This window comes from Chiloscyllium plagiosum, unplaced genomic scaffold, assembly GCF_037043375.1.
Source record: "Chiloscyllium plagiosum isolate Xiang-an unplaced genomic scaffold, Cpla_swu_hap1 HiC_scaffold_28, whole genome shotgun sequence".
Classification (NCBI taxonomy): domain Eukaryota; kingdom Metazoa; phylum Chordata; class Chondrichthyes; order Orectolobiformes; family Hemiscylliidae; genus Chiloscyllium; species Chiloscyllium plagiosum.
Window position 1 is genome coordinate 9,165,284 of NW_028270166.1, and position 12,915 is coordinate 9,178,198.

Below are 12,915 nucleotides of genomic sequence, written 5' to 3' on the forward strand. Positions count from 1 at the left end.
GCAATTTGATCATTTCTCCAATTTATAGATTAGATTAGATTACTTACAGTGTGGAAACAGGCCCTTCGGCCCAACAAGTCCACACCGCCCCGCCGAAGCGCAATCCACCCATACCCCTACCTTTACCCCTTACCTAACACTATGGGCAATTTAGCATGGCCAATTCACCTGACCTGCACATCTTTTGGACTGTGGGAGGAAACCGGAGCATCCGAAGGAAACCCACGCAGACACGGGGAGAATGTGCAAACTCCACACAGTCAGTCGCCTGAGGCGGGAATTGAACCCGGGTCTCTGGCGCTGTGAGGCAGCAGTGCTAACCACTGTGCCACCGTGCCGCCCACGCCGCCAATTTAGAACTTCAACTTTTAGATCAGATCTATCCTTTTCCTTCACTATTTTAAAACTAATAGAATTATGGTCACTGACCCCAAAGTGCTCCCCCACTGACACCTCAGTCACCTGCCCTGCCTTATTTCCCCAAGAGTAGATCAGGTTTTGCACCTTCTCTGTTAGGTATATCTACATACTGACTCAAAGTGTTCTTGTACATGCTTAACAAATTCCTCTCCATCTAAACCCTTAGCACTATGGCAGTCCCAGTCTATGTTTGGAAAGTTAAAATCCCCTACCATAACCACCCTGTTATTCTTACAGATAACTGAAATCCCCTTGCAAATGGGTTTCTCAATTTCCCACTGATTATTAGAGGGCCTATAATACAATCCCAATAGTCATCCCTTTCTTATTTCTCAATTCCACCCAAATAACATCACTGGATTTATTTCCGGGAATATCCTTCCCAAGTACAGCTGTAATGTTATCCCTGATCAAAAGACACTACTCCCCCCCCTCCTCTCTTGCCTCCCTTTTTGTCCTTCCTGTAGCATTTCTATCCTGGTACATTAAGCTGCCAGTCCTGTGCATCCATGAGCCAGGTTTCTTTAAATTGCTATGATACCCCACTCCCATGTTCCTAACCATGCCCTGAGTTCAGCTACCTTCCCTGGTAGGCCTCTTGCATTGAAGTAAATGCAGTTTAATTTATCAGTTCTACCTTGTTCTCTGCTTTGTCCCTGCCTGCCCGGACTGTCTGACTCCCTTCTTTTATCAACTGTATCAGTCTCAGATTGATCTCTTCCCTCACTAGCTCCCTGGGCCCCACCACCACCTTACTAGTTTAAATCCTCCCGAGCAGCCCTAGCAAATCTCCCTGCCAGTATATTAGTCCCCTTCAATTCAGGTGCAATCCGTCCTTTTTGTACAGGTCATGTCAACCCCAGAAGAGCTTCCAATGATCCAAAAATGTGAATCCTTCTCCCATACCCCAGCTCCTCAGCCATGCATTCATCTGCTGTATCCTCCTATTCCTGCCCTCACTAGCTCATAGCAGCAAGAGTGATCCAGATATTACTTCTCTCAAGGACCTCCTTTTTAAATTCCTGCCTAACTCGCTATTCTGTCTTCAGAATCTCATCCTTTCCCCTTCCTATGTCATTGGTACCAATGTGTACAGTGACCTCCTGCTGGTCCTTCTCTCCCTTGAGAACATTCTGCACCATCGAGACATCCTAAATCCTGGCACCAGGGAGGCAACCTACCATTCTGATTTTTCACTGCTGGGCACAAACGTCTGTCTTCGCCTCAGACTAGAGTTAAACAAACAAACTCACACTCACTCTCTTGGAACTAGATGTAGCCTTCATTGCATTAGAACCAGTCTCAGTCTCAAGACCAGAAACTTGACTGTTCAGGTTTGTACTACATTCCCCTGAGAATCCATCACCCGACACATTTTCCAAAATAGCTAACTTGTTTGAAATGAGGATAGCCATCCTGCACTACCTGCCTACCTCTCTTACCTTTCCTGGAGTTAACCCATCTATATGGCTGTATGTGTGATTTTTTTCCCCTTCCATCACACCCCTTTAGTCTTGTAAATTTCTCATTGCCTCTAACGGTCACTCCAAACAATCCATTCGATCGGATAGGACCCACAACCAATGGCATTTATTGCAGACATAATCCTCAGTAATACTGAAACTCTCCCCAAACTCCCACATCTGACAAGAGGTGCATATCACTACTAAAAAGGACCATTTTTGCTTCTTCCAATCTGCAGACCAAGAAAATAGCACTGTCTTATTCCTCTACAAAACACTGCTCCAGGCTAACTTTATACTTAAGGCTTATATTTTAATGTTTAATCAAGAGACATAGCTCAAATCAATCAATCAAGAAAGCACTCACTCTACTCACTACTGCACACTTACAGCAAGGCCACACAAACCTACTTAAAGTAGGTGTTTCTGTGCTGTGACCTCTCCCAAACAAGTTCCTTCAAGATCAGTTGAGTGTTTCACTGTTTCAAAGAATGGTACATGGATGAAGAAGCAGATCGACAGATTTGGGTCCCATTCATGGGAAAGGGCTCCAATAATGAGCATAGGCAACACTTAGAAAGATGCAATAGTTTGCAGCCATAATCAGATAATTCTCAAACATCTACAGTTGGTCATGATTTGGATGATACTTTGGTTGAAGGGGAGTGGAGACAGCAGTAATAGGTGAAGACAGGAGAAGGTCACACTCCAGCACAGTTTCATGTACACTGGTCTCACCCATTCCACACCCTTTCATCCTGGGTTTGACCAACCACAGCTTTCTTTAATATGATTGTCAGGGATACACAGAGGATTAAGAGGAGGAGATGTCAGTGCACTGGAGAATCCACTGGAGGAGCACTCTTGGTCCCAATGTTCTGGTGGCATAGGTTCAAATCCCACCATGACAACCAATGAACTTGGAACACAAAATTTGGAAATAGAAGTTCAGTCACCATCATCAGCTGTTGTAAAATTCCATTTGGCTCGCTAATGTCCTTAAGGGAAGGAAATCTGCTGTCTTTTCCAGGTCTGGCCAATGTATGACTCCAGATACACAGTAAAAGTGGCTAACTCTTAACTGCCCTCTGGAATGACGGAGTGAGCCACTTTGTTCAAGGATAATTAGGGATCCAGAACAAAAGCTGGTCTGGTCAATAACACCCACATCCCAAAAGTGTTTAAAAAGTTTGTAAACACTTATTTACAATTTGCCTCCGTTCAGTCAGAAACTAACATGCATAAAAATAGATCAACTCTCATTTAAATACAAAGTTTAACTCATGTCTTTATTCAAAAAATTTCCAAAGTGAATTAGTCATTTGTTCATATAGCTACTTTACTCTGATAGGGATCTCAATTTTAAGAGAAACTGCTTGGTCTGTATCATTTTAGTGGATAGAAGGATTATGAATCAAAACAGACTTGACTTATTGTAGCTAACCAGCATACTCACCAAGCCAAGGACAAGGGAATATTCAGGCACACTGCGTGTTTTCAGAGGAAGAATGGATTTTTGCAATATCATTTTCATTGAACTTTGGGACTTTTTAATTAACTTGTATCTGAAAAGAAATTTGAAGTCAGGGATCTCAGTTTAAAGCTGAACTACTTTTACAATTCCTGTCTACAGATCAGCACAGCCAGATATTTAGTATTGCTAAACTAAAGCTCCAGTTTCAACTTCTGTATTTGAAACCTTCAAAATGAGTAGTTATTAGAGACCTTATTTCCACCTCAAAGGCATACTCTGATCAAATGATATGTTAAACAGAGCTCATCCATCATTTAAGAAATTGTTATAGGCTTGTAGCAGAGCATGTCCTCAGTGGCCTGATTAATATCACTCTTTCAACCAGCCCTGCAAGGAATGCATCATCCATTTCATTTCACCCGATGAAACTGCAATTTTCAGGTTCATGACGACAGCCATATTGCTTCCAAGTGCAATTATTTGTCCAGATTAATTTATTGTATTTGAGGAGATTTGGAATCATTTGGAAAGTTACAATGCACATTAATGGGAGTAACATTCAAGCCACAGGTGCCAGGCAGTGACCATTTAAACAAAAAGAATCTAACCTTCTCCTCTAGACATTAAGTTGCATTACCATCACTGAAATCTCAATCAACATTCTGATGTAACCATTCATCAGAAACTAAACTGGGCTAGCCATACAAATACCATCGACAAGAGCAGCCATTCCTGCTGTGAATTCTGCAACAAGTAACTCATCTTGACTTCCCAAAGCCTGTCCACCATTTATAAAAGGTTCAAGTCAGGTGTGTAATGGTGTACTCTCCAGTTGCCTGGATGGGTGCAGCTCCAACAAAAAAAAAAAGAAAGATCGACACCATCCAGGACAAAGCAGACTATTTGATTAGCACCTGATTTACCACTTTGGACATTCGCCCCTCCACTGGCAACAGGCTACAGCAGGTATCATCTACAAGATGCACTGCAGCAACTCAAAGCAGCTCTGATAATACCTGAGACCTCCAGCATCTAGAAGAACAAGGGCAGCAAATAAGTCAGAACAGCACCAGCTGCAAGCTTCCCTCCAAGCCATGCACCATCCTAAACTTTAAAATATATCACCTTTCCTTCACTTTTACTGGGTCAAAATCCTGGAACTCTTTCTCCCAGCATTGAGTGTACCTTCATGTGAACTGCTGTGGTTCAAGACCTCAAGCCACCTTAGAGGGCAATTCAAGAGTAACCAATGCTGCCTTTGGCAGAGTGCCCACATCCCATGAAATAATAAGAAGGACCAAAAGCTTAATAAGGATGTAAATCTTAAAAAAAAAATTTTAAAAAAGTGTCTTCAAGGAAGAAAGGGAGGCAGAGATTTCAGAGGTTAAGTCCTAAGCAGCTGAGAGAATGCCTGGTGAAAGTTTTATAGATGGGGATTCCCAGGAGGCCAGCTCTCAGAGGTAACCCTTGTGGAGTTTGCCTTGGGATCAGTCCTTAACTGCAACCTAAAGAAAAAAGATAAACACCTTTTAGCACCAGTTCCATCTCTGGGACCAATAATCCTTGCAATATTTGACAATATTACATTGATAGGGAGATTTATATTGGAGACAGCCATTAGGATTGGTGGTAAGATGATGTAATGTTTTACTTCAGACACACACACAGCAGGTAGGACACTTACAATCACCAACATAGGCTCGAGGGCAAGTTTCATTACAGCCTGTGTCAAAAGTGCAGCTCAGCAGCCTCCTTCATACTTTTAGCATCCAGGTATTACTCAGTTATTAGCTCAAAAAAATTAAGTTGCAGCTCTCCACATTGATGACTCATTATACTTAATATTGAAACAATAGATAATTTACACATCCAATTTTTTTGGAGAGGTGAGCAAAAACTTAGTTCAAAATAGTTACCTGCTGTAAAAACTTTTTTTTTAAAAAATACCTTCAGTTTCTCCCAACCTTGTCCCCTCCCAATTTAAAGTTCTTCCTCACTCAGGTCCCAAACCTCTAACTCCCCAAATCCACCTGCCTCAGTGGCCAATCTCTGGTTCCCCTGCTGATTGAGGTTTGGTTGTAAAAAAAAATTCTCTTCTAAACAAAATTAAAACCTTGTCTTTGGTGTTCACCTCCTCATTCAGGAGTTTGAAATTTGTTTAAGAATTACAGGCAGTAGATAGAGTTAAGGCACATCAGTCATGATTGAATCAAATTGGGAAAGAGACTTGAGGGGCTAAACAATCTTTTCTGATTTATAACTTGCATTATAACATTCATTTCTTATTTTAAAGAACTTTTTTGAAAATATAAAATGCTTTGAGGATTGAGAATATAAAGTTATTGCATATTTTAAAAAAAAACAAGCCAACAATGTAGTTTTTAAACTTTATGGATTGATCAGTAGTAACACTTACCCCGAACTATGCGAGGCAAATACCATCCTAGACTTGACTGCACACTGATTTTATCTGATCAGACCCACAGGTAGAAGCTTTGCCCTCTACTCACTGATTAAAGTCCTCTCTCTCATCATTAAGACAGGAAGAGTCTGCTGCAAAATGTATGGAGAAGGTCATCTCCACAGGCTCCAAGTCTCCAGCTGAACCTTTATTGGCCTCCACATCTATTGGAGTAGAGCAACAGGTTCAAACGTTTAGCAAGGCACAGAACTACATCTGCTAAACTGCACGCACGCACGCACGCAGCACAACAAAAACATCAAATTCAAGTAATAATTGACAACAAACACCAGCTGTGACAGCAATGACCATACTCCAAGAACAAATGATTAGCAAAAAGGGATGTCTGTACTTCAGGAAACAAAACAAACAGCATGCTGGAGATCAAACAAAAACTGAAATTGCTGGAAAAACTCAACAGCAGTGGCTTAGTGGTTGCCACTGCTGCCTCACAGCACCAGGGACTTGGGTTCGATTCCAACTTCAAGCAACCGTGTGTGGAGTTTGCACATCCTCCCCGTGTCTGCATGAGTTTTCTCTGGGTGCTCTGGTTTCCTCCCACAATCCATAGATATGCAGGTTAGGTGAATTAGCCATGCTAAGTTGTCTGTAGTATTCAGGGATATGTAGGTTAGGTGCATTAGTCAGGGGTAAGATAGGAATAGGTTTGGGTGGGTTATTCTTTGGAAGTTGGACTGAAGGGCCTGTTTCCACACTGTACAGATTCTATGATTCAATGACTAAGTCTGGCATTATCTTAGGACAGAAAGTAGAATTAATGTTTTGGGTCCAGTGAACAGTTCTGAAAAGGGATCACTCAACAAAATGTTAACCCTTCTTTCTCTCCACAGATGGAAGTGGCTACACTTGATATGGACTGCTTGAGGCCCAACAACTTGATCTTATCGGAGAGAAAGTGAGGACTGCAGATGCTGGAGAGTTAGAATCAAAAAAAAGTGTGGCATTGGAAAAGTGCAGCAGGTCAGGCAGCAGAGGAGCAGGAGAGTCAAGGTTTCAGACATAAGCACTTCCTGATGAAGGGCTTATGTCTGAAACATTGACTCTCCTGCTCCTCTGATGCTGCCTGACCTGCTGCACTTTTCTGGCGCCACACTGTTTTGGCACAGACTTCACCTCATCTTCCAATTAAACACTCTCAGCCTCTGGACTCTAATATGGAGCTCAATTTAAAGCCTTAATTCTGTTTTGTCTCCGCCACACACTGGTCTGAATTAGTCTCAGATTTTTGTTTTCAGACAGAGGTATTATTTATTATCTTTTGTAATTCATTAACAGTCCTTCAGAACTGCCTTTCCTGTAGCAAAGAGACAAAGCATTTGTCTCGGGATGGGGGAGATAAAAAAAAAAGTCATATTTAACTCCTATTCAACCATTTTTCTCTCCACATATGCTTCCAGCCTGACTGGGATTTGCCAGCACTTTCTGGTTTTGTTAATTAAGAAATTCCTTTGCTTCATTGCAGTTAAAATGAAAATAGATAAATCTTGGAAGCACAGTTAATGCAAAGCTATAGAGATGATGAAATTGGAAATCAACTTCATGAGAACGAGGACAACCTTCTAAATCTGTAACCTCTACTACCAAAGGACATGGGTTGCAGATGCACGGTGTCAGCATTTGCAGGGTTCCCCTCCTCGACTCACACCATCCTGATTAGATTAGATTAGATTAGATTACAGTGTGGAAACAGGCCCTTCGGCCCAACAAGTCCACACCGACCCGCCAAAGCGAAACCCACCCATACCCCTACATTTACCCCTTACCTAACACTACGGGCAATTTAGCATGGCCAATTCACCTGACCCTGCACATCTTTGGATGGTGGGAGGAAACCGGAGCACCCGGAGGAAACCCACGCAGACACGGGGAGAATGTGCCAACTCCACACAGTCAGTTGCCTGAGGCGGGAATTGAACCCAGGTCTCTGGTGCTGTGAGGCAGCAGTGAATTGGAGCTATATCATGATCATTGGGTCAGAATCATTAAAATTCCTTCCTAGCCGCACTGTGGTTGCCCCTGCACCCCCATGGACTACAACAGTTTAAAGAAGTTCACTAACACTTTCTCAGAGCAGAAATGGAAACCTCAAAAAGAAAAAAAAAAGAAAACCCTTTTCAGCATCTTCCTGCTCCATAAAATGTTAATGTTGGAAAATTGTCTTTGCTAGACTTTCATTGGCTAGAAAATTATGACAGAATGATAACAGAAAACCTTTTCTTCTAGTTTCAAATTTCAATCTCCTGAACTCACCACGAGACTCCAGAGTGGAGTTTGGAAAGAGAGCACGAGCTTGGTTGCCCTTCGTCTTTCCTCTGGTTTCAATCCCCTGATGCTCATCTTGAAACTGCACCCGAATATTTAATTTTGCTGCCTTAGGCATGTATAGGAATCCTGGAAGTAATTAACATGCGGCATCATCTTACGGCATTAAAAAAAAGGGGATGAGTCAACAACAAGGATTTTTAAAAGATGTAAAGCAAATCACTTCATTGTTTATGACAGTATTTCAAAAATTTCTCCCTCTTTGTCCCCAAGGTCTCACTCTTTCAGGAATCAAATGTCATTAGCACCACCCATGTGTTGACACTGTCCTATTTAGAAACCTCAATTTTCATGTGAAAACCAGGCTGGGAGCAGCTTCAAAATATTGGTCCCAGTGATGAAGAACTTCACTCAAAAATTTAAATTGGAGACATTGGGACTGTTTTCCTCAGAAATTTGAGAGGAGAATTGACAGAGGTTTTCAAAAATTAAGAGGAGTTCTTAGAACAGTTAGGGAGGAACTGTACTAATTGGTAATAGGCTTTGAAAACCAGAGGAGACAGATTTAAGATGATCAGAAAAAAAAACAATGCAACATAAGAAAAAAAAATGCTATTTCATTCAGCAAGTGGTTAGAACCTAGAATGCACTGCCTGGGACTATGCGTGGAAGGCAGGTACAAATCAAAGCGTTCAAGAGGGAATTGGATTGATATAGGAAGAATGTTCAGGCTACAGGGAGAAGGTAAGAGAATCCTACAGGAAGTCAGCACAGACATGACAAATCGCATAGCCTCCTTCTGCACTGCAACCATTCTGTGATTTCAGCTCATTCTGGTTAGATCACTACTAACTGCAAAATAGGGACAATCCCTAGTCATGCTGCAGCTGTACAAAACTCTGGTGTGGCTGCACTTGAGTATTGCATACAGTTCTGGTCACCACAGCATAGGAAGGACGTGGAAGCTTTTGAAAGGGTTCAGAGGAGATTTACTAGGATGTTGCCTGGTATGGAAGGAAGGTCTTACAAGGAAAGGCTGATGGACTGGAGGATGTTTTCATTAGAGAGGAGAAGGTTGAGAGGTGACTTCATTGGGACATACAAGATAAGAGGGTTAGATTGGATGGACAGCAAGAGCCTTTTTCCTCAGATGGTGATTGCTAGCAAGAAGGGATGTAGCTTTAAATTGAGGGGAGATAGATATAGGACAAATGTCAGAGGTAGTTTCTTTACTCAGTAGTAGGGGTGTGGAATGCCCTGCCTGCAACAGTAGTAGACTCACCAACTTTAAGGGGATTTGAATGGTCATCGGGTAGACATATGGATGAAAATGGAATAGTATAGGTTAGATGGACTTCAAATGGGCTTCTCAGGTTGACGTAACATCAAGGGCCGAAGGGCCTGTATTGCATTCTGTTACATTCCAAGTCTCTCCTCCACAAACCTAGGGCCATTGGTGAGTTAATATTTCTGTTCACCTCAATCATTAACTGTCTAAAAACTTTAAAGATCAAACATAAGGGCTTGAGCTGTATGGACAAGAATTATCCACTAAAACATTAACAGTTTATGTTTGGCTTTGAAAATTGAGTCATAATTCTTCCTAGTCGCCATAACAAATTAAGATTCGCCTCATACCTCTATTCAGCTCTGTGCTCTGCCAGTGTTTGCCTGGTAATCGTGTGGCTCTGGGTGTGGTTGTAAATGAATTAGATTCATCACCACCCTCTTCTGAAAGAACTGGGCCAAGCGTCACACCTTGTGCAATCTGGTCCGAAGGAGAAAAGAAATTAGAACAATATTGATTTCAGTAAAGAAACTATTTTCTTGTTCAGTAAATCTTTGTTGAATAAACACAAAGGGAGCAAATACTCAGGAAGAACATGAACAGCCAAATCTGATTCCTCCCACAGTCGAATTGCCAGTTTGTTGAAGTACCAGAGGAATGCCATGTGTACAGAGCCAAAACTTCAGAAAGCATTCTCTCTCAAAAAGAGAATTGCAGAAGAGGAAGCCAAAACATTGAATTCTCTCAAACCTCAATATTTCACAAGAAAGAATTAACATAGCAACTTAAAAACGCAAAGAAAATACACAATCTATATTCTTGACATCCATTGCTCATGAAAGAAAGGTGAGAAAAGATCATTGCAATGAAGATAACTGAAAACAGAAAATATTCAGCATCTTTGGGAGAGAAACAGAGTTAACATTTCAGATCAACTCCAAATCATTCAACGCTGCCATGTGGCAGACTATTATTGCTACAGCAACTGCAAAACTGTCCAGCAAATAGTCTAAACTTCACAAGAGTTGCTATGGAAGCAGGGAATTAATAAATTCAAAAGGAGGCCCCAAGGACCATAGTAATGTGCAAGAGATGAAAAAAGACAAAACAAGCAGGGTAAATCAGAAAGTACTATTGCTAAGGGACAACATGCCTGAATTTTAAAGGATCATAATTTTTAAAATAAAAATTCACTCACAGGATGTGAGCATCGCTAGCTTGGCCAGCATTTCTTTCCCCTCTCAAAAAAGGTAGTGGGGAGAAGCCTCCTCAAGCAACTACTGTCCATTTAGTGTAGAAAGGGAGTTGCAGAATTCCGACACATCAACAAATTGTTGGCAGCTAGGCAGACAATTAGTTTCGTAGATTTTAGGTCCTAGGAAAGTGCTATGTAATAACAGCCTAACACTTCTCCAGTTTTATGGCAACCACAGGGACTTTACATTTCCCTATCCCACCTACCTCAGCTCACCTTCTACTGAAATCCAGTCTCTTGGTCTGGGCTTGAATATTCAAGTATTCCCCTGGCCAGCTTTCCACCCTGTGTGCCTGCTCCCCACTCTGCCCCCAAATCCCAGAATAAATAAGAGCTCATTCAAAACTCTGTTGGTAATATATACTAACCCACACTTCACAGATTTACATTAGCTGCTGGTGCAATGTCTCAAATTATAATCATACTATATTGGATTTTAATATCCTTCCATCCTTCACTGTTGTGAATATTTAATAGTCTTCAGCCCTCCAAGATCACTGCACTCTATTTCCAACCTCTTGCAGCCCCTCAACTGCAATCACTCCATCACTAGCTGCCAAAGTTCCAAGCTCTGAAATTCCTTTTTTAACATTCTCCAATTACTTATCACAACCTCTCACTTCATCCAAGCTTTTGATTACAATGTCTTATGTAGTTTTATGTCAAAGTTTGGTTATTCACTCTCATGAAGCACCTCATGCATTTTACTATGTTAATAAAATTCTTTGGAAATGAAACTTGTTGGACTTTGAAGAATTTGAGTGGAAGAGGAGAAGACTTTTACAAGTTGGGAACCATCTTGAATGCTAGAAATTCTTCATTGGATATTTGTTTGGCCGTCCAAGTGGATGTTGATTTGGCACAGAAGGAAAAGAGCAAGTTTCTTTCTCACCTTTTTGGGAGTTGTGGGTGTCATTTTCCTTGCAGGATGCAGGCACCCTGAAGAGGCACCAGATTCTCTTCCCAATGAGATTGAGAGAGATCTATCTTGACCCTTGGTGCAGCGTGGAGTCTGAGGGGTCAGAGGTTCTTCAGACATGGCTTTGCCTGACCGTAGATTCATTCTACACTTGATGGCTTTAAGTTTGAAGAGAATGATTGAAGAACAGCGATGTCCAGCAACTACTTGACTCAGTCTCAATGTCAGGGGATCTCTGCTCAGTATCACAATCTAGAAATTATAACCTTCTGAAACAAGTTCATATTGGAGTCAAGACAATTCAAGCTTTTGGAATCTTTATAATATGATTGATAAAATGGCTATTTATGAACTTTGTATTATTAAGCTCAAAACAATTACATATAACAAGAAAAAAAAACAAAAGAACTACAGATACTGGAAATCAGAAACTACTGGAAAAATTCCACAGGTCTAGTACCATCTGTGAAGAGATCATTTAAGGTTGAGTGATCCTCCTTCAGAACAATTCTATACATCCCTCTTCCCAACAGTTCAACACAGAAAGAGGACTAGGCCAATTAGCCCTCCTGGCCTAGTCACTGATTGTGTAGGCATACCTGAAGTTCACATTTTTGCCTTGAGTCCATATCCCTCACAGTTATTTAATAACATTCTGTTGATATTTTTAAAAAGGTTTCTGCTGATTCCTAACTTTCATCTTTTTATTAAGAAAGAATTTTTATAGTTTTGACCCCTAAAAGTAGCCTCCCTGTAGCTCAAGGAGGTGTCCCCTTGTTCAAGATTAAACCCTCCGGCAAAAGAAAATCTCTATCCAACCTATCAAATTCCTCAATCATTTTAAAGACCTTGATAGGATAACCCCACCACCTTCTAAAGTCAGGTCAGTTTTTTTAAAAAAAAAGAGACCATTCAATCCATCATACCTGCACCAGTTTTTTGGAAGTGTTACCCAATTAGTTCCACCCTTCTTCCCATAGCCCTATCAGTATTACTATATGAAATTTAAGTAACCTGTCCAGTTGGTGAACCTACATTAATCACCTTCATCTGAATAAATAACAAAGGAAAAACCCCAATTGAAAACTGAAAAAAAAGCTTCAGCCATAAACACTTGGAGCTTTCTAACAGCAAATTACCTGACATCCCCCAGTGACAGGATGGTGAAGTTACAACACTAGCCTTAATCTGTTATGCAGATTCAAGACCAGCAAGAAGAAAATTCCTACCAAGCTGAAAACCACACACTTAATGTTTTCCTCCCAGCTGACCACATTAGCCCTCTACATTTAAATAAAGCTGAAATTCTTAAAGACCTGTTGCTGTATTGACAATGTAGTCTCCACTTGATC

At 41.1% G+C, this 12,915-nt stretch overlaps 1 protein-coding gene across 1 annotated transcript in view; it reads right to left on the bottom strand.

The window, feature by feature from the left end:
• LOC122565429 (CTD small phosphatase-like protein 2) overlaps positions 1-11,707 on the bottom strand; it is a 30,355-nt gene extending 18,648 nt beyond the window's left edge. Inside the window, exons 1-5 of the mRNA XM_043721399.2 lie at positions 11,537-11,707; positions 9,740-9,869; positions 8,090-8,230; positions 5,868-5,982; positions 3,340-3,448 (exon numbers count right to left, since the gene is read on the bottom strand). Of these exons, the coding sequence (XP_043577334.2) occupies positions 3,340-3,448; positions 5,868-5,982; positions 8,090-8,230; positions 9,740-9,869; positions 11,537-11,707 (666 nt within the window). The remainder of the gene's footprint in view (positions 1-3,339; positions 3,449-5,867; positions 5,983-8,089; positions 8,231-9,739; positions 9,870-11,536) is intronic.
• Positions 11,708-12,915: the final 1,208 nt, after the last annotated feature.